Source organism: Cajanus cajan, chromosome 7 (assembly GCF_000230855.2).
Source record: "Cajanus cajan strain Asha chromosome 7, NIPB_CcT2T_4, whole genome shotgun sequence".
Taxonomy (NCBI): Eukaryota; Viridiplantae; Streptophyta; class Magnoliopsida; order Fabales; family Fabaceae; genus Cajanus; species Cajanus cajan.
In genome coordinates this window covers 7,779,878-7,805,250 of record NC_138523.1, presented here as the reverse complement: position 1 = coordinate 7,805,250, position 25,373 = coordinate 7,779,878, and the positions used below count along the sequence as shown (strand labels likewise).

General features: G+C 30.9%; 1 protein-coding gene across 3 annotated transcripts; it reads left to right on the top strand.

Annotated features, from left to right (window-relative positions):
- The first annotated feature begins 12,227 nt into the window (after positions 1-12,227).
- On the top strand, positions 12,228-17,515 carry LOC109806375 (BTB/POZ domain and ankyrin repeat-containing protein NBCL). Of its 3 annotated transcripts, none has more exons than XM_020368757.3 (3): positions 12,228-13,032; positions 15,472-16,432; positions 17,287-17,515. In XM_020368757.3, the coding sequence occupies exons 1-3, from the start codon at positions 12,574-12,576 to the stop codon at positions 17,385-17,387; spliced, it is 1,521 nt and encodes a 506-aa protein (XP_020224346.2). In that variant the 5' UTR covers positions 12,228-12,573; the 3' UTR covers positions 17,388-17,515. The 3 variants fall into 3 exon arrangements, with proteins under 3 accessions (XP_020224346.2, XP_020224347.2, XP_020224348.2); XM_020368758.3 differs by having other exon boundaries at positions 12,230-13,032; positions 15,472-16,454; XM_020368759.3 differs by having other exon boundaries at positions 12,233-13,032; positions 15,472-16,492.
- Positions 17,516-25,373: the final 7,858 nt, after the last annotated feature.

Sequence of the window (25,373 nt, the reverse complement as noted above, 5' to 3'; positions counted from 1 at the left end):
TACCATTCGCCACATCATGCTATCAATTCAATACTAAAATAGTAGATACAATATGTACACATTTGTGCCAAGACATCACACCACAGTCTATAAGTAAATTCTGTATCACATACACAATATAGATAAGTCCACACAAAACAAAGGTTCACATACCCCTCAAGAAATTCACCATGAATCCACACTAGATCATCAATTGTTATCATATAATATAACAATAATATTTATAAATTAATATAAAACCCAATTGATTCACCAATTTAATAGAATATTAAATCAAATAGTAAAACTCCCAATTTTTCCAAAACCTAACTCACATGCACTTTTCTACAATTTCGTTCTCCCTCCCAGATCATCATTTTTACAAATTAATTATATATTCATAATCCTTAACACATACAGAATCTCATAATACCAATAATTCTCCAAAGAGAAACAATTACAAAATTATTAAAAATTCCACAGGAACTCTTCTCCACCCATTCCCTCATGTGACTCTAGACATAAATCTCCCATTTTCTCCCGTACCTCGATAAGCAGTAGCTGAAACTAGAGCAAGATTTGGTTGGTCTCCTCCTCTGGGTTCCTCTCGGCTTTCAGAGTGTAGAAGAAAAGAAGTCACAAGTGAAAAGTGTGCTTTTTGGGAGTACCAGAGCGCTTTTTTATAAGCATCAGGAGTGGCCAGAACGGCCCGTTTCAAATTCGGAACGGCCTATTTTGGGCTCATTCATCATGTGTAAAATTTCACATCCAGAACGACCCGTTTTAAAACCAAAACCCCGTTCTGGGGTTATATTTTAACCCATAACGACCATGTTTAGAACGGCCCGTTCTGAAACCAGAAGAGCCCGTTCCCAACTAGGGTTACAAGCCTTTTTGGTGGTTTGGAACGCCCATTCCAATTTTGGAACACCTTGTTCCCATTTAAGATTTGTAGGAAATTTTAGTATTTTGGAACAGCCCATTCCATTTTGGGAACGACCAGTTCTAGGCTACTAAATCACCCTCGTTTTAGTAGTTTGGAATGACCCGTTCCAATTTGGGAACAACCCGTTCTGGGATACTAAATCACCCCTATAAATTTATGAAAATTACTAATTTACCCTCAAGAAAAGTATGAAAAGTGGGGTGTTACATAGGGAGTCCAACTACTAACTCTTTTCTAATTAATTTGTTTAGATGATTCATGTGAATATGTGCAACTCTCCTATGTCATAGCCAAACATTGTCTTCTTTAGTCATTAAACATTTTATGTTCGAATTTGTGATTGAATGCTCCAAGTATAACATGTAGATATTATCAATTCTCTTTCCAATGAATATGATTTTATTAGACAATTTGTCACTAATTAAACAACAATTTTTTTTTTAATCAAATTCAATCCTGAAACCTTTATCACTTAATTGGCTTATGCTTAATAAGTTGTGTTTCAGCCCTTCAATAAGTAATACATTTTCAATCAATTTTGGGGTAGAAGAATTACCAACATTACCACATCCAAGAATTCTTCCTTTGTTGTTGTCACCATAGGTTACAAAATCCTTCATGTTTTAATTTCAAACTTGTAAATTTTGAAGGATCTCGAGTCATGTGTCTTGAATAGCCACTATCAAGATACCACAGAAAACTCTTGGCTCTTAAGCACTCAATATTTTCTTGATCAACTCCAGCCATCAAACATAGGTTAGCTTCCTCAGATTCAGATTCACTACTTGTTGAACTCAGGTCATTATCTTCCGAAGCTATGTAGGCTCTCTTTCCCTTATTGATTTTCTTTCTTTTCTTCTCTTCTTGTTGCTTCTTTAAGAGGTTGGGGCATTCAACTTTTATATGGCCAGATTTTTCACATTCAAAACAATTGTAAGAAGATGTGCTCCCTTCATCTTTCTTAGTTGCCCTTTTGTTGAACTTATAGGGAGGTCATTTTTTCTTCCTTAAAAATTTGCTGAACTTTTTCACTAATAAATTGAAATTCTCTAAATCAGAATCTTCAGAGCTTGTATCTTCACATTTCTCTTTACCTCTGACTGATTTTAAGGCTTTTAGAGATACTCCTCTTACCTTCTTATCTTGTAGCTCATTTGCATTAAATATGTGCAGATTTTGTTCATGCTCTGTCAAATTTCCAAAGAGAGTTGCAAGTGTTAATGGTTAGGTCCTTTGATTCTTCAATTACTATTACTTTTGCTTGCCAAGACCTATCCAAGTATTGTAGAACTTTCAAGTTCAATTCTTTTTTCTCCAACTTCTTGACAAGATCAATAAGGTGATTTATCAAATGCGTAAAACATTTTTGAAAGTCAAAATTTGATTCACCATGATTCATTCTTAGCAATTCATATTCTCTTACAAGTATATTTTTTTTAGATCTTTTCACATCATTTGTTCCTTCATGTGTGACTTGTAATGTGCCCCGTTAGATGGTTTGCATTGTGAAATTCTAAAAAAACTCATCAAGTGATAATGTAGATGTTATTATGTTCTTTGCTCTATAATCATATTGAGCTCTATAACCATATTGAGCTCTATTTTTCTCATCATCACTCCTCTCACCCCAGTGTTTTTCTCTCTTCCCATCACTCTCCTCAATAGGAATATAGGGTCCATTTTCAATTGCATCCCATATAGCAATGTTAATTGCTTCAATGAAAATCCTTATTTTAATTTTCCAGTAGACATAATTCTCTCCATTGAAAACATGAGGTCTATAAATAGAAACTCCCTCACCATAAAGCACGTTATTAATTATTAGCCATTTTTGAAATCTTGATTAACTTTCAAGAACCTTTCTCTAGATACCAATTGTTAGAAAAGAATGGCTTAATCAAAGAGGAGGGTGAATTGGATTTATCAACACTTAAAAATTTACCAGAGTTTAGGGATCTTAATTTCTAAGAATTTTTTAAAAGCAAATTCCAAAGAAGTATATTGAAATTCTTAGTATATGGGAATGACTCCTATATGCTTTCTTGATTAATCTTTATTGAATTAGTTTAAAAACAACTTAACATGCAGTGCTTATATTCCAATTTAAACCATTTTAATCATGCAAGAATATTAATCATAAGCAATCATTTTAACATTCAATCAAAGATTTCTTAAAGTAAAAGATAAGGATGAGAGAAGAATGCAAAGTTATTTATCATGGTTCAATCACTCCACATATGACCTACATTCAGTCCTCAATCATAACTTGATCAAGATTTGTTCCACTATCTTAATGAAAAAGTTTTACAAACATACCACACATGCAAACACTTCAATAAACAAGATAGACCCTTTTCTTGCACCCAAGAAAGTACTCCTTATAGAAACCTACTACAAGAACTCTTACCACTTGAGAAACCTACTCAAGATTCTTACCACATTACACAAAAAGAATTAAGGAACAAATTCACCTGAAAGCTGAACAGATCAGATTGTGAATTCTTGAAAAATCTTAGTCCTTCTCTTCAAGAATGTAGTGATGATGATGAGTTTTCTCAAAAAATTTCACAAAATGTTTTTACTTCTTAGTTTCACAAAGAAAACGCTCCAAGAAGATCACAATGATCAAAAGTTTTTCACAAAGTTTGCACAACATCACTTGCTTAAGTTTTTTAATGAAAAAATCATTTTTATAAAGTATTCAAACCTAGATAATAAATTATTTTTAAGGATAATCAATTATTTTATTTTTCATGATTCTAAAAATCACCCAAGAATAAAATAATTAATTACTTTGTAGGATAATCAATTATTCCCATAGTACATTCTGTGTTAATCGATTATATCATAGATAATCTATTAGTACAACAAGGTTTCTCATCCATTTGAAAAACAAAGTAGAAATAATCGATTATGTTTAGTAATAATCAATTATTTTCAGTCAGTTCTCAAAATTCGATTTCACACATCTAGAAACTTTCCAAGTTGTTCTCAATCATCATCATACCAACTCTTAGACAATTAGGATTAAGATTTGACTCATGCACAAAGCATAACACTAACATGAACATGCATAGAATAACATAATTGAATAACTAAGCAACACAACACATAAACTACTCCTATTACACTTTACACTCTCAAATACATTCATGATCTTCAATATTCTTCTTTGTTATCATCAAAACACTTCAAAACTTGATTCACCATCCATGAATCTCAACATTCACTAGTTCTTAAAGTAATAATATCATTTGGTTTTATATGATTGTTATTGTTTAGATGAACTTCATAATCTCACAATGTTCCTAAGAGTTTATATGGAAGTGTTAAGGTCATGTGCTTCTACGATGATAGTGGCCTTAGGCTCCTAGATTGTGGGACTTTCAAGGATCTTTAAGATGTTTTGAGCTTCAGAGAACTTAATTTTGAGGGATTTTAGTCCATTGGGAATGGTTTGGAATCTTCCAAACATCTCATTGATGATTTCGTTCTCCTTCATAGAGAACAACTCATAATGCCTTTGAAGAGTGATGAGAATTTTCACAATCTCACCACTTGGCAAGCGGACCAAGTTTCGAGGTAGTATTCAAATATCGTCCTCAGGGATTTGAGTGTTTAGTAATTCTTGCTCTAATGATTTAAATGAGAATGTTGTTATAATTGCAAATGAGTAAAGACAAAGTAGAACAACAAAATAAAATGAAAATAGTAAAAACTATGGTTAAGAAACAAGGATTGGTTCAGAAGTACTTGCTAACTTGTAGATCCTCTTAAAATAAATGCGATTCTAATTTCATTATTTCCACGTTCATTTAGTAATCCAACAAGATTCCTCAAGGTTGAATCCTAAAGTCATTAATCTCAAAACATGATTCCTCTATGTTTTGAGTTTAACACTTCGCATTAGGAACAATGTCTTGAACAATGTGACTAACCAAATCAAGTCTATTCCTAGAACGAGAAATGATTAGCTGCAAGATTCAGTTTGGGTTTTCAAAAATGTTTTCCAACTAGATTCAAAAACCAAATGTTCATACAACGGGTGATCAAGCCGATATAAGCATTAAGAGAAGAATCAAGCACAAATAATGAGATCAAAATGCATATTACATCCAACCAATCCTAATGAGTTTAGCCACACATGGCCATTACAAGATCAAAGAGTGAAAAGAGGAAATTACAAAGTAAAGGATGAAAAAATGGAGTTGATCTTCGTTCCCAAAGGATTCAGCTTCCAAATCTTTGTTCTTCCTTTGTTCTTCCCTCTTCACGTGCTCCTCAATCTGTTTTTCTCTGTATTTTTCGTGATACCCCCTATTTCCTCTTTCTTTCCCTTTTATATGAGCTTCGAAACAGGGGCCAAAATGAGATTTTTTCTCCCATGGCTGCAGTTGTAGATCCACAGCTATGGCTGTGGAGAGTTCTTCATGGTGAAGCAACTCCTAGCGCTGCAACTGTAGCTCCACAGCCATGGCTATGGAAGCTCCTTCATGATTAAGCAACTCCCTAATCTATAGCTGTGATGCCACAGCTATGGCTGTGAGTCTCTGTGACTTTCCTTGATCTCCCAAGCCTCAACGATCAAGCTTTGGACCTACAGCTTTAGCTTCAAGTCTCTGGAACTAAAAATGAGCATTCCAGATTTCCACAGCTATAGCTGTAGAACCACAACTATAGTTGCAAGTTTCTGGCCTTCAAATTTCTCCCCAGATTTCCACAGCTATAGCTCCAGAACCACAACTATGGCTGTGGAACTCTGTCTTCTCAATTTTTCTACAAAAATGGAGGGAAAACATTAAGATTTTACTACTACTCTTCTACCCTTTTAATATACTTTGATTCTTCCAATTTAGGGGGTAAAATAACATATATAAATATCTACAATTACTAAAAAGAGTACCAAAAGTTGAGTGTAAATCATGCATAAAAGACACTCAACAAAGAGTGACAATTATCTTAAGCTTCACATCTTCAATTCCTTCATGAGTTATCCTTATAGCTTCCCACATCTCCTTCATAATTTTACAGTTGAAATTTTTTTATTTTATTCTCAACATAAAGCAACATAAGATGTATCTTGTTTTTGTGTTAAGATGCAAAATTTTGTAGCCTTTATATGTTTACTCACCTTCTAGTTTAGTTACAAGAACATCACTGCTTGTGATGATTTTTCGAAGGTGGTATTTTGTGATTTTAATGAACATCATTTTGTCCTTCCAATACAGATAGTCTTTTCCATTAAAGTCAAAAGGCCTTGTAAGAGAAGATATTTCAGGTAGCTTCCCATCATAAGATCTTTTTCTTTAGCATAGTTGATGGAAAACCCTTTGGAGAGACTAGATTGATGTAGTTCCTCTTCTAAGTTCCTTGAACGAATCTTTTTCTTCTTGGTCTCCTCCTAGCTTTTCCAAAGGTGTTAGAAGCCTTCTTCAAACACACATGGAATGGTAGAAACCCGCTTGGTAATGCCACACTCAATGGAGTGATAAGTCCCTCCAAATCTAACCACACTCAAGAGAGAATAAGAGAAATGGAGCATGTTTCAAGGAGAGAAACAAGCTTTGAGAGAGAATTAAAGAAATCCATCCAATTCATTAAAACTCAAAGTGAAGTTTCAACCATTACAAGCTAGTCTATATATACTAGTTTTGCTTGGCTTACAGTACAAGTTAGACTAACCATGGTCAAGTGTAACCATGGTTAGCTATCTTGTACTTAAGCTAACCATCCCTAGTTAACCTTTTAGAAACCTATGGAGCAAGCTAAGCTAATCCTAGTGTAGAAGTAACCTAGGTTAGCTTAAATTAACTCCATCTACCTAACCTAATCATGACAACTAGCTAACTAATGATTATTTTTACAAGTTTGTTGACATGTCACTATCAAAGCCATGTGACTTATTTAACAAGCTTGGATGATCTTGTTGACTAGGGACATATATCTTACAGTAATATAATAAACTTCGCTAAAAACTACTTTTACCTGCAATATATATATATATATATATATATATATATATATATATATATATATATATATGAGGATGAATCTGTTTACTCCAATAGTACAATAACTCATGTTCTACATCAAATTTCAACAATCCAATCGTTGAATTTAAAGTTCTTAGTGCATAGATCAAATCTATAAATTTTTAAAAATTTTGAAAATTATTTAATACTTCATTTCATTAGTTCAAATTGACGAATAATTATAAAATCATTTGATACATTGATTTGAATTTATGAAATGAAGTATCAAATACTTTTTAAATTTTTTAAAAATTTACAAATTTGATCTATGCATTAAGAACTTTAAATTCAATGGTTGGATTGTTGAAATTTAATGTAGAACATGAGTTATTGAATGGAGTAAGTCTAGGTAGACTTATTCTTACAGTAAACGGATCCCTCCTATATGTATATAATATGTTGATATACTATTAAAAAGTGTAGGTATAGACTATGTAACACCCCAAGTTTTTTAAAATTATTAAAATGGTATTTTGATTAATTAAAGGGGTTTATAAAAATATTTTAAAGGCTTTTAATATTTATGAGTGTTTTTAATAAATGTTTCCGAAATTGTTTTGTATAAAATTTATTTGAGAAATATGTATTTTAATGATATTTTGTTATAATAAGTATTTTGAAGAAAAATATTTGTTTTTATTATAATTGTTTATATATGTTATTTTAATTATGATTGTGTTGGAAGAATTATATTTTTTTAATATATTATATATATTTTAATTATTAATTACTGTATTTTTTCATAATTATTTGGGTTGATTTTAATAATTGTTTCAATTATTTTATATGTATATGGATATATTATAAGGTTTTATAATTAAATGATTTATTTATTTTATTAAGCAAGGGAAGAATTGTTTAACTTTGGTTAAATATTTTAACTATGGGTTAAGTGAGAAGTTATGATTTTAAAAGGAGTTATTTTGATCATTTTTCCTTTTTAAGCTCATTATTTTCCTTTCCTTGTATGCTTACACCACATTAGGCTTAGGAGAACCAAAGTTTATAGGAGAACACCCTAAAGATCTACATCTATCTTCTAGCATTCATGAAGGTAAGGGGAATTAAGTAGTCTCATTCTAATTATTGGATAATGAGATTGGATAATGAGATTGCCTAAAGTACGTATGTTTAATTCTGTGTATTGAAGTAATTTTGTGGGTATTGAATTGTCCGTGGATTCCCATGGGAACCCTAAGGAAATGCATTTTTGTGATTGTATGAGAAGTTGATACAAGTATATAATTGTGTGTGTTATATGTGATGTTTGAATTATATTTATCATTAATTTCATGTAACTGGAATTGTTTGAGAATCTATGAGTACATATAATTCATATAGGAAACCCTATTTTATAGAGCAAAGTGAAGATTGAAGTTAATTATGTGAATATGTGACATTTAGGTTACATTTGAGTAATTAATGGTATAGTAGAGTAACATTAGGCTTTAATTTTTGTTTTTACCGATTCAATTGGGAGAAGAGAGTTTGGGAATGAGTTGTGCCTTGTTATGAAAATTCTAATATGAATAAACCTTGATATTTATGTGACTTCTTTGTGTGTGATTAATGAAATTGAGTTTTGATTGTTGGGATTAGAAAGTAGACATTTGGAGTTACAATTTAGACTCAAGAATCACATAAAAATATTAAGGAATGACTGAATTATGTGAGTTAAAAGATGAACCTAATGTTTTGTGTGCAAAATGTAGCATGCTTATGTTGTAAGCCTTTTGAGTAGACTTAAATGATAGAATTAGGTTTTGTAATATTCATAAAAGTTTTATCCCTAGTGTTAGATTACAAATGTCTTTGGAATCACCTAAAAGGGAGTTGTAGAACTCAAGTTATGATCAAATCAATAAGTAAAGGTTAGGCTATCAAGCATAAGCTAAAATGTTGCGATTTGTATTTTTTTTAAAATTAAATAGTAGATGGAAGAATTAACTTTTTAGGTCAACATAGTAGTTGTAGATAATTGTCTTAGATTTTTAATAAAATTAAGATTAATTTGATAACATATGTATAGCTCTAGATAAGGTGTTTGGACCCCATAATGTCTTAGAAGATTAAGTTATGGAAATGTAGTTTGTGAGTGGTAATGATAAATAGCTTTACCCCTTTAGTGTTTGATCTTACAAATGGTTTGAGGTACCTATATCAATATTTAGGAAGGAGAAATCATGATAGTAAACAATAGTTAATAAGTTTGATATAAGTTGATTGTTAATGACTTGAGGTGTTTAGGTGATAACGATGTCTAAAGACTTTATGTGTGATATTGATAAAGCTACTAGACTAGATAAGCTATTGATTTAAATGTTAAGTGACATTGTTCTCTTAGTTACTATGACTGATATATTGATAGATGATTAAATGAATTCATAATGATTCTATCTTAAGGTGTATCAAATGATGTTGTGTAATTGTTGTGCATGAACTTTGAACATGTGATTCTTGTACTAATCGATGCGGATAAGTAAGTATGATATGTTGAATATGTATTTATGTTAATGCGAGACATGATTGATGTAAAGTTTGTGAATTGGCATTGGTTTTGGCAAGACATGAATGATGCAAATGAAATGTGATTGACAAATTATTGTTAATGGAAAATTGTATGTATGACAAATTGTTGAGTATGCACATTGATTTATAATATGACATTGAGTTTATGTGACATGCATTATATGCATGCAAATCAATAAATTAGCGAATCAACAAATCGTATATGCACTACACATATTTGTGATTGGTATCACATGCATGCAAATAAAAAATTGTGTCTTGCATGTGATTGTATTTGTCTCTTATGATTAATGATATGATGTATAATGAATGAGGTACTGTGGTTTGATAATATTAATTATGTTTAATATTGATGTTATTGTTATGATGGATATGTTGAGTATGTGTGGCTATCCATCCTTTGTTTCATGCCATGAGCTAGAGTGAGATGCTTCTCACTCCCTTTGTTTATATGTTGTTGTTGTGATGTATGTTGTCGTAGGTGAAGTTTGTCAAGATAATAATGAAGTTGGTGACGAAGTTTAGACCTTGTGTATGGAAGTGTTTTGATAGGATCATGTGACATCGAGATTTAGACTTTTGTTCTAGATTATCATTTATATGTGTATACGGGCTAGAGGGGGTCATAGGCTATGATGACACATAATATATGTTGTTAAGTCTCAATCAACACTAAAATTATGTATAGTTATTTGTCAAATAGATATATACCTACATATTTTGTATCTATAGTGACATTTTTTTATATGTCACTATATGTAACATTTCTTGTAGTGTGCATCAATTATAGGATGTTTGTTGTTAAACATCAAGAAACAAAATGTCAACGATAATGTTATATTTTTTTCATATTGATTACTTTATGTGATAAGGTGCGATAAAATAAGATATGATATGAATAATGCTTAGAATATTTTGATAAAAGATATTACCTATAAAGAAAAAAGGCATTACACTCATAGTGTAAAATATTTTTACACAATTATCCCCAATCACAAACCATTACCATTTATGCTATGTTTGCTGACTTTTACAAATTTATCTTAAAATATAAATAGTTTTTTTAATTGGTCAATAGTTTAAAATCTTTTACATTGATAATACATGACTATTAAACCCTTACCTATATATAAATCTGATTTGATTGTCTTCATAAGACATGTTTAAGTAAAATTTGTTAGGTGAGTTGAGATCAAGGTGGAGGACATTATTCTAATATTGAATCATTTATTTATTTGGTGATCTCTAGGGTTGTAAAATTGAGGCATTTCCAAAAGTTGAGCCTATAGAAGAAAATATTTTGATAAATCAAATTAAAAATAGGGTTAAATAAGTGTTTAGTCCTTGAACGATATAAAAATTTGACTTTTAGTCTCTTTCAATTCTTTTTACCAACTTTTAGTCTCCCATTAATTTTTTGTCCTATAAACTAGTCCTTGTGGTTAAGTCTCCTTTACTAAGTGACGATGTACGCTAATAAATTATGATAAACTAAATTATTGATATTCATGTGGCTACTTAATAAATGTCAAGGAAAATAATTAAATTACTTAGTTGTAATTATTAATATTATAATTTGAAATTTCATTTAAAAAATATCCTTAGAATTAAATAGTGTATGTGATAATTATATTTAATGATACTGTAATCAAAAGTCAACGAATAATTTTTTTAATAATAAACATGATTTATAATGTTAGATGTTTGATAAATGCATTTACTTTTATGAAAATAAGTAGAATATAAAGAAGATTATCAATTAATATCTCATGTTTCTTATATATATTTAAGAACAAAAACTCTAACTTGTTTCTTTTATATATAAGAGACAGAAGGAGGGAGAGAGAGAGAAGGGATCCACTTCCTCCAAGAATAAATCTTAGTAGACTTATTCTACTAAAAAACTTATCATTTATATTAAGTTTCAATGATCCAACCATTAAATTAAAAATTTTAATATATAAATCAAGTTTACGATTTATTTTTTAAATTTGAAATATATGATACTTCATTTTATTAATTCAAATTAACGGATAATTTTTTATAATTAAATTATCTGTCAAGTTAAATTACTAAAACAAATTATCAAATAATTTTAATTTTTTTTAAATTTTTTGTACATTTGATCTATACATTAAGAACTTTTAATTTAATAATTGAATTGTTAAAATTCAATGTATATGATCAATTATTGAATGAAATAAGTCTACCAAAATTTACTCTCGAATTAAATAAATCTCTCCTTTTATATATATATATATATATATATATATATAAAAGAATGAAGATAGTGCCTCACATGAGATGTTATATAAATTTTTTTAATTTCTAATAATAAAGCTATAAATAATAAGCACGTATTCTTTAGTCTGGTGAGCTGGTTAAGTTGCTTTATTTCTTATAATTACGATTTGAAATTAAATCTAACTTCCCTCGTGTGTGTTTAATATCCTTGCATACATACTTATGTCAAAGATGAGGTAAGTGACTTATAATCCCTTAAAAATTAATAATTGACTTTAATCTTACATGGAATTATATCATATTCTACTCTAATCTTTATTTATAAAAAAAAAAAAAAAAAAAAAGAGCATAGCATGTATTCTATATCCCTATATATGCTTTTCATTTTTCAACTCCCTACCACGTAACTAAGCATATATATATATACGCAATGAGAAAAGGATTTATTATTTTGATTTTGATAATTTGACAAGTCCATTTTTAAAACCCCAGCCGCCCATAATAGCCACCCAAATTGCTCTCTCTCTCTAAAAGGAAAATATCTATGAATACACAACAGAAAAATGCCCCTACCCCTCCCATCCCCACTCACTGACTCACTGAGAATCCCATAAAAACAACAACAACAACAACAGTAGAATCATCGACCACAACAAAAACAACAGCAACACCAAACAAAATATCTCTCTCTCACTCCCCTTACTACAATTTCATCTCAATCACTCCCTCCCTTCGGCCCTCACGAGTTATTACTATCAAAGATACTATAGATAGGGACCAACAACAACCCTAAACTGTTGATGAGCGAGTACACTCACTCACTCACTCACTCACTCACTCACCATGTCTCTCGAAGACTCTCTAAGATCTCTCTCCCTCGACTACCTCAACCTCCTCATCAACGGCCAAGCCTTCAGCGACGTCACTTTCCAAGTCGAGGGCCGTCTCCTCCACGCGCACCGCTGCATCTTGGCCGCGCGCAGCCTCTTCTTCAGGAAATTCTTCTGCGGGCCCGACCCCCCGCCGCCCGGCCTCGACCCCGGAGGCGCCTCCCCCGCCGCGGCGGCGCGTGGCCCCGGCGTGATCCCCGTCAGCTCGGTGGGGTACGAGGTTTTCTTGCTGTTGCTGCAGTTCCTGTACAGTGGACAAGTCTCCATCGTGCCGCAGAAGCACGAGCCCAGGCCCAATTGCGGCGAGCGAGGGTGCTGGCACACGCATTGCACCTCAGCCGTTGATCTCGCCCTCGACACCCTCGCCGCCGCTAGATACTTCGGCGTTGAACAGCTCGCATTGCTCACTCAGGTTAATTAATTAATTATTTATTTATTTATTATTTATTTATTTAATTTCTCTCTCTGTTCCTACGATTAGTTTGCTTCTCACTACCACTCGTATCTTTTCCTGGTCTTTGGAATTCGGACTTACTGGGTAGGGGTATTTTATTTTCCTCCTTTTTTTTTTTTTTTAATATTTCAGAATCTTCTTTTATTTCATTTCCACTCCTTTTTTCCTCTTTTTGAGCGATTCTATAATCTTTTGATGGATGATTGATGGATGATTTGCGTTTTTTTCATCAACTCATGACACCTCTCTCTGGAATATGAGATTCGTTCTTAAATCTTAATCATCCTTGTTGACTTCTGCCTCCAATTCCACCGCTCAGATAACAACCTTTGTGTGTTAATTTCTTCGAAGGTTAATTCACCACATGGTGCTTTTTCTTTCAGCTGCGTTTGGGTATGGGTTTATTTTGGAAATTAAATTTCAAGCTGAAATATGTATGTACCCTCAGCACACTGATTCAATATTTTTTTTTTTATTAGAAAAAATGTATCTACACATTTCTATATATTGACTTATAAGGGTACTCGTTAACCAGACACTGGTATTTATATAAAGAGTTAATGTTTTTGACGACCCTAGATTTCATGTATTATATTTTAGAGACACGGAGTTTCTCGATTTGGTGTTCCTCTACCCATTATGATGCTTAATTACCAAATATATTACCTTAATGAAGATGATAAATAAACATCAATCTTGTCTTCCACAAAGCAGGCACGCGAAATAATTCCCACATATTCCCTTTCCTCATTTGGGTTGGGGCTACGAAAGAGAACAAGCTAAAACAAAGGAAAGAGTTAGCTGCTTGAACATGACTTTAGCAAAATATCCATGAATTGGATTTTGCTCTTTTAACTCGAATTTCTTTCTGCAACCAATTCTCACACTTTGCAAGGAGTGTCATTAAACTTTTCAAAACTCTTCAGATCGAGCATTGTCAGTGTCAACCACTATTTTCTTTCAGCTAAACTCGTATTTTAATCAACGAGAATATAAATAACTCTAGTTCCTCATCCTTGTCTCCGCTAAACATACTCTTTTTGTTTTTGTTTCTAATGCATTTTTCCTTGATTGTGTAATTTACTCCCTCATGTCCTTATTCCAAGATATAATTAAAAAAAAAAAAAAAAGAAACAGTGGTTATTTTTATAAGTTAGGTTATATTTTTTTTTATAAAGTAATTTAATTTTTCATTTTCTGTGTCTTATAAAAATTGTGAGAATGTATTTCTTGTTATTGAATAATGAGAAAAAAATTTAGTAAATAAATATTTTTTCTCACCTCTTAAACTCTAATTGTCATATGTCAATTTTACTGATGTTAATACATAAATTTTGATATAAAGTAATATTTTCACCTCTCATATAAAAATCTAATGATAAATAATAAGAGTAAAATTAGTTGATTATAATTTTATTCTATAAATTCAATAAAATTAATTAGCATTAACATAGTTATTTATATTCATCAACATGATTTAATTATAAATGTCTTATATCTAATTAAAAGTGTCTTATATGAGATTGCTACTTTTTAATAAGAGTTTTGTATAGCAGGAGATTAAAGAAAAATTAAATGTTGATTTCCATATTTTGTTTGACACTTATTTCTTCATTTTATGGCATTGTGAAATGCGGCTCATTGTAGTTTTTTTTACTCTTTTTTATTTTTGACATTGAATAGCATTGTATGAAATTTGAAAGTTGAAACTAAAATGACAGATTTATAAAGTGGTGCCGGCAATTTCAAAGTCAGGTTTAATGATTAGACTAAACTTACATACAGTTGATTTGATTTGATTGGGAAATTCTAAAGCTGCTGAGAGTTTCAATCAGATAATATTGTAATAAAATTTGGCAGTATACTTTATCTATTTGAAGTCTCAAATCCAATTAGAGAATATATAACATCAGACAATTAAAAAAATGGTATATATTTCGCATTTGTTTTTCTTTTCATTAGAATTTAGTACTAGAAAATTTCAACAACTCAGAATTCTACTCAATTAATCATCTTATTCTATTGAACTAGATTCCTTATTTTTTTTTCTTAAATACATGCACTTTTACATAAATATTTATAAGAAAAAAATAAAATTCTGCCCAAACACTTATGTAAACCGAAATGAATTTATACATTATTTTCTTGAAATTAAAATGACATAATAACTTCATCTCATATATAAACCTTTTCCAAACAATGTAAACAAGATTTTGTACTGAATTTCTTTTATTAAAAAAACGAAATTATACTAAAGCTATCAATAAAAAATCAGTGATAGAGGAATTGATAATTGGTATTATTAACTTGATGAAGCAGTTGAATTGATTTTATTGGTTGATAAACGAGAGATTTGAAGAATGAATTTGTAATTGGTTGCAATTTTGTTGACTGCAGAAACAACTAGCGAGCATGGTAGAGAAAGCCTCAATCGACGACGTGATGAAAGTGCTGATAGCATCGCGAAAGCAAGAAATGCAGGAGCTGTGGAGCACGTGCTCGCACCTGGTGGCGAAGTCAGGGCTGCCACCGGAGGTGCTGGCGAAGCACCTCCCCATCGACGTGGTGGCGAAGATCGAAGAGCTCCGTCTCAAGACCTCCCTCGCGCGCCGCTCCCTCATGCCCCTCCACCACCACCACCACCACCACCACCACCACCACCGCCGCAGCCACGACCTCGCCGCCGCCCCCGACATCGAGGACCACAAAATCCGGCGCATGCGGCGCGCCCTCGACTCCTCCGACGTGGAGCTCGTGAAGCTCATGGTCATGGGCGAGGGCCTCAACCTCGACGAGGCCCTCGCGCTGCACTACGCCGTCGAGAGCTGCAGCCGCGAGGTCGTGAAGGCGCTCCTCGAGCTGGGCGCCGCCGACGTCAACTTCCCCGCCGGCCCCGCCGCGAAGACGCCGCTCCACGTGGCCGCCGAGATGGTCTCGCCGGAGATGGTGGCGGTGCTGCTGGACCACCACGCCGACCCCAACGTCCGAACCGTGGAGGGTGTCACCCCTTTGGACATCCTCAGAACCCTAACCTCGGACTTCCTCTTCAAAGGGGCTGTCCCTGGGCTCACCCACATCGAGCCCAACAAACTCAGGCTTTGTCTCGAGCTCGTGCAATCCGCGGCCCAGGTTTTGTCCCGCGAGGAAGGAAACAACGTCGACGACGACAACAACAATTGCGCTTCTGCTTCTGCTTCTGCTTCTGCGACCGCTATTTACCCGCCAATGAGTGAAGATCACAGTAGCGGCAATTTGGACTCGAGGTTGGTGTATCTGAACCTCGGTGCCACGCCACAAATGGGTGACGATGATAGCAGCAACACTCACAGGGAAGCCATCAACCGTCATGGCTCGCAAGGTGCTGGATGTGACCCAACAATGTACCATCACTCTCATGACTTTTAGTTCTTCACCACAAGTAAACACCCACTTTATTTCCTCTTAGAAGAGGCTTGTTATATTACATTACACAACTTTCTAAAACTAAGAAATTGTTAAATAAATTTTTAAATTTAAATATTTACTAAATATATCAATAGAAGAATGCTGTTAAGAACACACTTTAAACATCTTTCATCCCTAATTAGAATTTACCAAAAATTATAACGAGTGATTAAATAGGGTGTCGAGTTCACCAAATTATATATTTTTTAATAAAATTTAACTTGTTTAAAAGAATATATTTAAAAAAGTGTGTTGTTATAGATTTAGTTATATATATATTTTTTAAGTTTTGGATTTAATATGATAGAAAAGTTGTATTTTCTGAAAGTTATATTATAAATTTTTTTAATTATAGAGGTGAAAAGACAATATTTTTAAATTTTAAAGATAAAAATAGTATTTAATTACTGGTTCACAGCTGCCTATTATTGTTACATATGTTTAAGCTAGAGTAGCTGGTTAAATATGTTTCAAATATGTGCTGAAATTGGAAAAATATAAATGATGTGAATTTAAATTGGCATGGGTGGTGATTTCAAAATGGTAAAGAGAGAGAAAGACAAGGAAGAGAAAGGACATGTGGACACTGTTGGTTGGATATAGATGGATGGTTGGATGGAGATTAATTAATTTCTTTTCTCTCTAAATATGACTTTTCCGTTTGTCAGTTGAAATAGTTATAATGCTGATAAAGTCATCTCATTACACTGATCTCCTGGTTTTATTCTGTTTTGAGCTCTCTGGCCTATGTTGGGTTTCTTTTTGTAGGCTTTTCAAATGGTCACCATTTGAAGTGCGGTTTCATACGAGATGGGGATAAGCGACAAGGAGAATCTATTCAGTGTAATTTTGTTTTATTTTTGCTGTAAAACCAAAGGGTGCATGGAGGAGACGCAGGTCAATCTTTTCAATCCCACTTCACCTGTCAACTCCTTGTTTTTATATACACTGATGCTTAGCTAATATCACGGCCAACTTAATTTGGCTTTTGTGATTCCATTTCTTGTCCCACCTCACCCCACTTTCTCCTCACCCAAATTATTTACTTCTAGCTTGTTCTATTTTCTGCTTGGGGTTGAGGTTCTCGTGGTTTCTTAGTAGGATTTTCTTTTGTTTGTTTTCCAATTTAATAAAGGTTTTTTTTTTTTTTTTGCACAATATAAATTATTTTATAGTGACTAGTGAGGCACACATATAATAATATAATATTTGTTATTACAAATTATTTTATTTACATTTACATTTTCATAATTATTAAAAATTGTGGTTATAGATTATAATAATTCAATATAATTTATTCCATCTCATTAAAAATTAATACTAAAATTTTGTATATATTTATATTAAATAAATTTATAATTATATATATTATATCTATAATAACATTTTTGTATATCACTGCATATAATATTTCTTATAGTATTTATTTGATTACAATGGGTTAACATCACATATATTTTCTTTTTTATTTTATTTTAAGTAACTCCACATATATATATATATATATATATATATATATATATATATATATATATATATATATATACAGGGACGGAGCCAGGATTTCAATACTGGGGGGCCGAGAATTGGAATGATCAAATGAGGCGCTACATTTTTTTAAAAAAAAAAAATTCCAAAGTGATACCACATAGCAGGCCGTACCAGAAGTCCAAAAGTTGAATAAAAAAATAAATTTGGGTTATTCATTTAATTATACATATGAGTTTATATTAAAAATAGGGGGTGCCATATAGTAATATATATGTATATAAAAAAAAATTAAAATTGTTGGGGGGGCCGTGGCACCCGTAGGTCCCCCCTTGGCTCCGTCCTTGTATATATATATAGGGGGGGAGGGAAGAAGGGAGAGGAGGAGGATGGATCTACTTTCTTCGAGAATAATTCTAGCTAGATTTATTTTTTTCAATAACTAATGTTTTATATCAAATTTTAACGATCAATCCTTTAAATTAAAAATTTTAGAATGCATAGATCAATTTTAAAGATTTTAAAAAAATTAGAAAATTATTTGATATTTTATTTTATTAATTTAAATTTACAAATGATCATAAAAATATTTTATACATTGATTTGAGTTTATATAAGAAATATCAAATTGTTTTCTAAGTTTCTTTTTTATAAATTTGTAAACTTGATCTGTGCATTAAATTTTTTTAATTTAATTGTTAAATGATTGGAATTTTATATAGAACATGAATTATTGAATAGAATAAATTTAAGACTTATTCTTTATGTAAATGAATCCTCTTTTTATATATATATATAAAAGGAGGAGGATAGATCTACTTCCTTCGAGAATAATTCTAGCTAGATTTATTTTTTTCAATAACTAATGTTTTGTATCAAATTTTAACGGTCAATCCTTTAAATTAAATTTTTTTTAATGCATAGATCAATTTTAAAGATTTTTAAAAATTAAAAAATTATTTGATACTTTATTTTATTAATTTAAATTTGTAAATGATCATAAAAATATTTTATACGTTGATTTGAGTTTATATAAGAAATATCATATTGTTTTTTAAGTTTTTTTTTATAAATTTGTAAACTTGATCTGTGCATTAAATTTTTTTTAATTTAATTGTTAAATGATTGAAATTTCATGTAGAATAAGAATTATTGAATAAAATAAATTTAAGACTTATTCTTTATGTAAATGAATCCTCCTTTTATATATATATATATATATATTCTACCTAGCTACATAGTTAAGTGATTTTTTTTTCTTCTAACGATATGTGGGACGATGGAAGAATTCATTTCTTGTTAGTAATTACTTTTGGGATTTTTTTCTTTTGATCAAATGATGGGGCTCTATGCAAATTGATTAATTGGTTGTCTTGCATGAATGCAACAATGAGTGTGACTACACGTCAAGTTAAAATATTGGCACTATCTCCTTCCATGTAATCCTCCTTTTTGTCCCCTATTGCCTTTTATGGGGACTCTTCGGGAGGATATAAGTCTATTAGTAGTAATTAATTTCTTTGAATATTACTATTTCTTTTGTCTAAATTCATAATTGGACGTTGATCAGGGAAGACTCTCAATCTAGCTAGAGTTTACTCCATAATTTCCTGCATTAAATAAATAGCTATGTATCCAGGGTTTTGATTGCGTGCTCTTCTGAAAACATATCCCAAAAAAATTTATGTATACATATTATTGAACCTTTTTTTTTCTTGTACTGCAGCATATTAAAGAACTAAGAACCATATATATTACAGTTCTTACACTTTGCTATCTGTTAGCTCTAGTTTCAATTAGCCATCAAATGCAGAACGTAACACAATAAGCAACAGGCTTCAATGTTTATGCACAGTTGTTTATGCCTGATAAGTTGAAGAAATTTGATTTTAATAAGTACTTACGTGTCTTTTCTCTTTTGAATACAAACATTATTTTAAAGAGTAGCTGGTAGTCATAGATATAGTGTGCTGTTATTTGGATGCATGATAATATACAACTTATATCTCATTTTCCTTTTTTTTTTTTTTTTCCATATTCCATAATAAACATATATTAATTATGGGTGAATAGTACGAGTTTCCAACTCGTTTCGAATTAGGAGAGAAACAGTGTAATGGTACTCCTACAGGGTTTCCCAGAGATCTATGACAGGAAAGTACGTATAACTTTAACTAAAACTAGGGCATTAATTGAACACTGTTATTAGCAACTGTTACTGTATATAAAAGTGAGGAAGTGACTACTCATTACAATGCCATGGTCTACCTGAGATTTTGGCAGTCATGATTCAAGACCTGATAGTTGCCCGTATTTTTAAAATGTCGAAAGGTTAAGAAGTTAACCCATTTGTCTTGCCTTTCAGAGGGCAAACTTTGGCGCCATGATAATGGAACTTCCGAACCGGAAAAAGAGGGATGTTTCTTTTAAAAAAAACTGAGCCTATGTACACAAAATTGACCCTCCTACCCTCTTTTCCTCTGCAAGTGTGAATTTGGAGTTCAGAAGCCAAATTCACACCTGAATTTTGATGTCTTTTATATATTTATTTTTAGAACTCGGTTTCTCAAAATTGAATTTTGAACGAGTATTTTTTAAATTCTAAACTTTAATTATATTGTAATTTTTAAAATTTAAAAGTAAAAAATTTATATTTTAATATTTTAAATATTTCTTTTAGTATTTTTAATGATAAAATTTAAAGCAAATTAGATAATCCTCTAAAAAATATAAGGGTATTACACTCATGTCAAAATATACATACTTTTACTCTACGCATTGGATTGTCCCTAATGCATATATGGATCATCAGCCAAATGCACCATCTAAATTATTAGTCAACCTATTGTATATCACAAATGTACTACAATCTAGACATGTGAGGAAGTTTAAATAGTTGTCCAAAATCAAGTTATATATGTATTTAAGATGGACTTAAGGCAAAGGAGACAGATCAAATGTTGTTTCCTTTGTCAAACCCATGACAATCGAAAAACAAATATTTTTACGTTTTGGAAAACTTTAATTCACTTTAATAATGTTCACTTAATTAGCGTATTTATACATTACATTTATGACAAGTAAGAAAAATTAATTAAATAATAAAATAATTAATATTTACTTACAATGTAAGGTTTATTATGTTAAGTTCACAAAATATATCATCATTAATTAATTGCATCGTTAAAATTAATATTAACAATATTTAGCTAAATAGACAAATAAGTATAATAGTTGTAGAATTGGGTGGATCTTCATTTTAGGCTTAATTGTCTCTTTTATAGATGTCAATATATTATTTTTAGTTAAGTGTTAGTTGGAGAAGCCTGGAATTTTTTTTTATCAAGTTAGTAATGGTTTTTTTTAATAACTAACTTTAAGCTTGTTATCTCCTTCTATATAATGGCTTAGCTAGGTGTTCCACAGATGACGCACAGGTTACCACGTTGAGGTATCATTTGTTGAAAAGGGAGAATCAAGTATGAGGAATTTATCTCTTCTAAAGTTCTTAGATTCTCTAATAATAAAAAGTCTGCAAATACCTGGAAGAGTGGACGTAGGGTTTATTTCTAACCACTATAACTCTTTTTGTTCTTATTTTTTTTAATCTGCAATCTTCCTGCTTTTATTACTCTAGAAGTAAGTCTACTTAAGCTTTCTCCATTCAATAACTCATGTTCTACATCAAATTTTAACGATCCAACCATTGAATTTAAATTTCTTAATGCATAGATCAAATTTGTAAATTTTTAAAAAATTTGAAAACCATTTGATACTTCATTTCATTAATTCAAATTGACGGATAATTATAAAATCATTTTATACAATGATTTGAATTTATGAAACGAAGTATCAAATGATTTTCAAATTTTTTAAAAATTTACAGATTTGATCTATGCATTAGGAACTTTAAATTCAACGGTTGGATCGTTGAAATTTGATGTAGAACATGAGTTATTGAACAGAGTAAGTCTAGGTAGACTTACTCTTGGAGTAAATGGATTCATCCTCACACACACACACACACACATATATATATATATATATGGAGAGAGAGAGAGAGAGATAAATAGATAGATAGATGGACAGATAGATAGATAGATAGATAGATAGATAAATAAATAGATAGAGAGAGAGAGAGATGAGTGATCCACTCAATGAAGAATAAGTCTATCTAAACTTACTTCACTTAATAACTCATGTTGTATATCAAATTATAACGATCCAACCATTAAATTAAAAATTCTTAGTGCATAGATCAAGTTTGCAAAGTTTTCAAAAATTTGAAAATTATTTGATACTTTGTTTCATTAATTTAAGTTGATGGATAATCATAAAAAAAAAACATTTTATACATTGATTTGATTATCTTCTTCTATACTTGTGAGTGAATTCCTTAGCCATGAGCGGCTAAGTTCTCTATTGTTTAAGATTGATTTAGTTGCTACAACCTATGTAATTCTCCCTATTCTTGTTCAATAGAGGTTTTATCATTTTTTTTTCTTTCTCTTAATGCTTGTTGTGATCTGATCGTTTATCACATGATTTTATAATTTTATCTAAGGTTGGGAAACCTTTTTAAAATTATGATCTAGGTAAAAATGCTAATAACACTTATTACTATGAATATGATAAACTTTATTAGTCAATTTTTAGGTCTCTGACTTTGTGGGAACCCGAAAAATTTTGATCTTACCCATAGATAGTTTAGACTTCCTTTTTGAAAATCTCATTAATTAAAAAATGCCCGGATATCAGACTAATTCCTAATTAATGATTTTGAATTGAGTTCAAAGGAGTCGCCACCGATGTTTTTTTCAAAACACCAGAAAATGAAAAAAAGAGTTTTAAGAATGTCAATTTGGTTTTTATAACTAGAATTGGGCTCGGGGGTCGATTACGTGTAGGGAAGGTATTAGGCACCATACAACGTCCTAAATTGGTACCCCCATGATGAAACTAATGTGATAAAGAAACAATAATTTAAATATTAGGTCCCCTTTTATTAATGACTATTTACATATTTACATGGTTAGCCCTAAAACGTCTACATGATGGCTTTTATTTATGACAGGAACAATAAGTGATAAAGAGAATATTTGATGAAGTATAATACCTCTTATAACGAGCTTTTATAGATACTCTAAATACGGAGATCTTATGCACTTTTTGGCTACCTTCAACACTACAATCGAACTCACAACTCTCAAGAGATACAAAGATAAAAAGAGATGAAATTCGAACTACACAGGAACCTCAAAAGGAAATTTTTTCCCTTGTCTGGCACTATGTACGAGACTACTATTTATAAGCACAAAAATCCACCAGAACGGGCTGTTCCAATTCTGGAACGAGCCATTCTAGACTCTTCTGTTAGGTGCAAAATTTGAATATGGAATAGCCCGTTCTTAATGCAGAACGACTCATTTTGGATTTGAAATTTACTCATAATAGACTAGGTCAGAACGGAGCGTTTTGACCTAGGTTTACAAGCCTTTTTCCTAAGCTTGGAACGACCCGTTTCGGTTGAGAACAGTCCATTCCAGGCTACTAATTCTGTCACTTGGTTCTTCGGATCCTTGGATGTCTTATTGGCTTGCTCTAGTGCTATTTTTGGGCCTTCATGAGCTTCTTTTCTTCATGCTAGAAGTCTGTTTCTTTGTTTACGTGCCCTGGACGAAATCAGGTGTTTACAGACCTTAATATGGGTTGCTAAACAAACTGTGTCAAGGAATTGTGATTTTTCTTATGGAACTCAAAATTTCTTGCCTAAGGAATTAAAGTTTACATTAATTAGAGGGCTATTTGAATTAACTAATTAATGTGTGAAATTAAATGAGAACCTGGGAGAATTTATGTTGGGAAAGTTCATGAAATCAATCTCTAATAACTTTTATCAATTATTTACCATAATTGATAGGTCTTAATAGGGATGACAAAAATAATCTCACCCACGGGTATTTGTGGGTAAAATCCGCTACGAATAATAAATGAATAGGCTAATTGGGTACCTGCGAATATTGGAGACGAATAATTTTTTACCTATTTATAAACGGGGCGGGGGCGGGTATGATGATATCCATCCCCGCGGGTACCCGTTTAATAATATTTCTTAACTATCCTAATTATCCTTGTACCACATAATCCTAAAACTACACTCTTTCATCTTATTTTTTTTTACAAAAGTGAGGTTGATGAAGTTACCAACATGTGTTGAGCATGTTATAAAATTATGTTGGATGTAATTTGATTAATTTTCTAGCTTTGATTGGGCCAATAAGATTTATGTATTTTAAATTGTTTACTTTCGTTTGGAATTATGAAATTGTATTTCAACTATACAATCTCATACTTGTACTATAATAATAATATATAATAATTTTATATTACGAATAATAATAATAATATATTTAATTAATATTTATTTATATATACTTACTTTTATAATTAACAATCTTTATTTCTATTTAAAATTATAATTTAAAATTATTTATTTTTATAATTTATAATGATAATATAATTTATAAAATTATAAATATTTATTTATTACATACTTATAAATTAAATTTTAACATTTTAAATAAATTATTAAATAATTTAATATATTTATTTATCTTAAATCAAAGATATAAAATTCAAAAAATGTATTTATCCTTGTTTTATTTTCTAATTATCAACCATTAATAAAATACTAACTTAAAATCTTATCTAATTATATCATAATATTTTCACATCAAATTTAAAACCAGATATTAGTTATACATAAATATTAAGATCATATAGTAAATTGTCAATAAGATTTTAGTTAAATAATTTAAAATAATTAACGTTTCAATTATATTGTTAATTAGAAAATAATTTATTCCAAAGCTAATTAATTTTTTCTATATTAATTATTAGTAGAATTTAATAACTTTTAATTTAACAATTGGATCGATGAAATTCAACACACACCATGAGTTATTGAGCGGAATAACTTTACCAAGAGTTATTTTATAAGTTATTTGATTCCTCCACTCTCTCTCTCTCTCTCTCTCTATATATATATATATATATATATATATATATATATATAGAGAGAGAGAGAGAGAGAGAGAGAGAGAGAGAAATGATGGTTATACTAATACCGATGTAACTTTTACTAAGTATTACACATCGCTCAATAACGTTATATCAAATGTGAATTTTTTAAATCCAACCGTTAAATTAAAAGTTCATATCACTTTATATGTTTATATCAAAATTTGTTAAAATTGAACAACATCGTGAAGGTAATCAAAATGTTCATGTTTTAGTATATTTTGAAATGTATATATTACTTTAATTTTGTTTTGTAAGATTGAAGTATCAAATCATCTTGGATTAAT

Coding starts and splice junctions, on each gene's coding strand:
- LOC109806375 (XM_020368757.3), top strand. CDS start 12,574: ATGTCTCTCGAAGACTCTCTAAGATCTCTCTCCCTCGACTACCTCAAC. Junction 13,033..15,471: donor AGCTCGCATTGCTCACTCAG/GTTAATTAATTA, acceptor TGTTGACTGCAG/AAACAACTAGCGAGCATGGT. Junction 16,433..17,286: donor CAACCGTCATGGCTCGCAAG/GTGCTGGATGTG, acceptor TTCTTTTTGTAG/GCTTTTCAAATGGTCACCAT.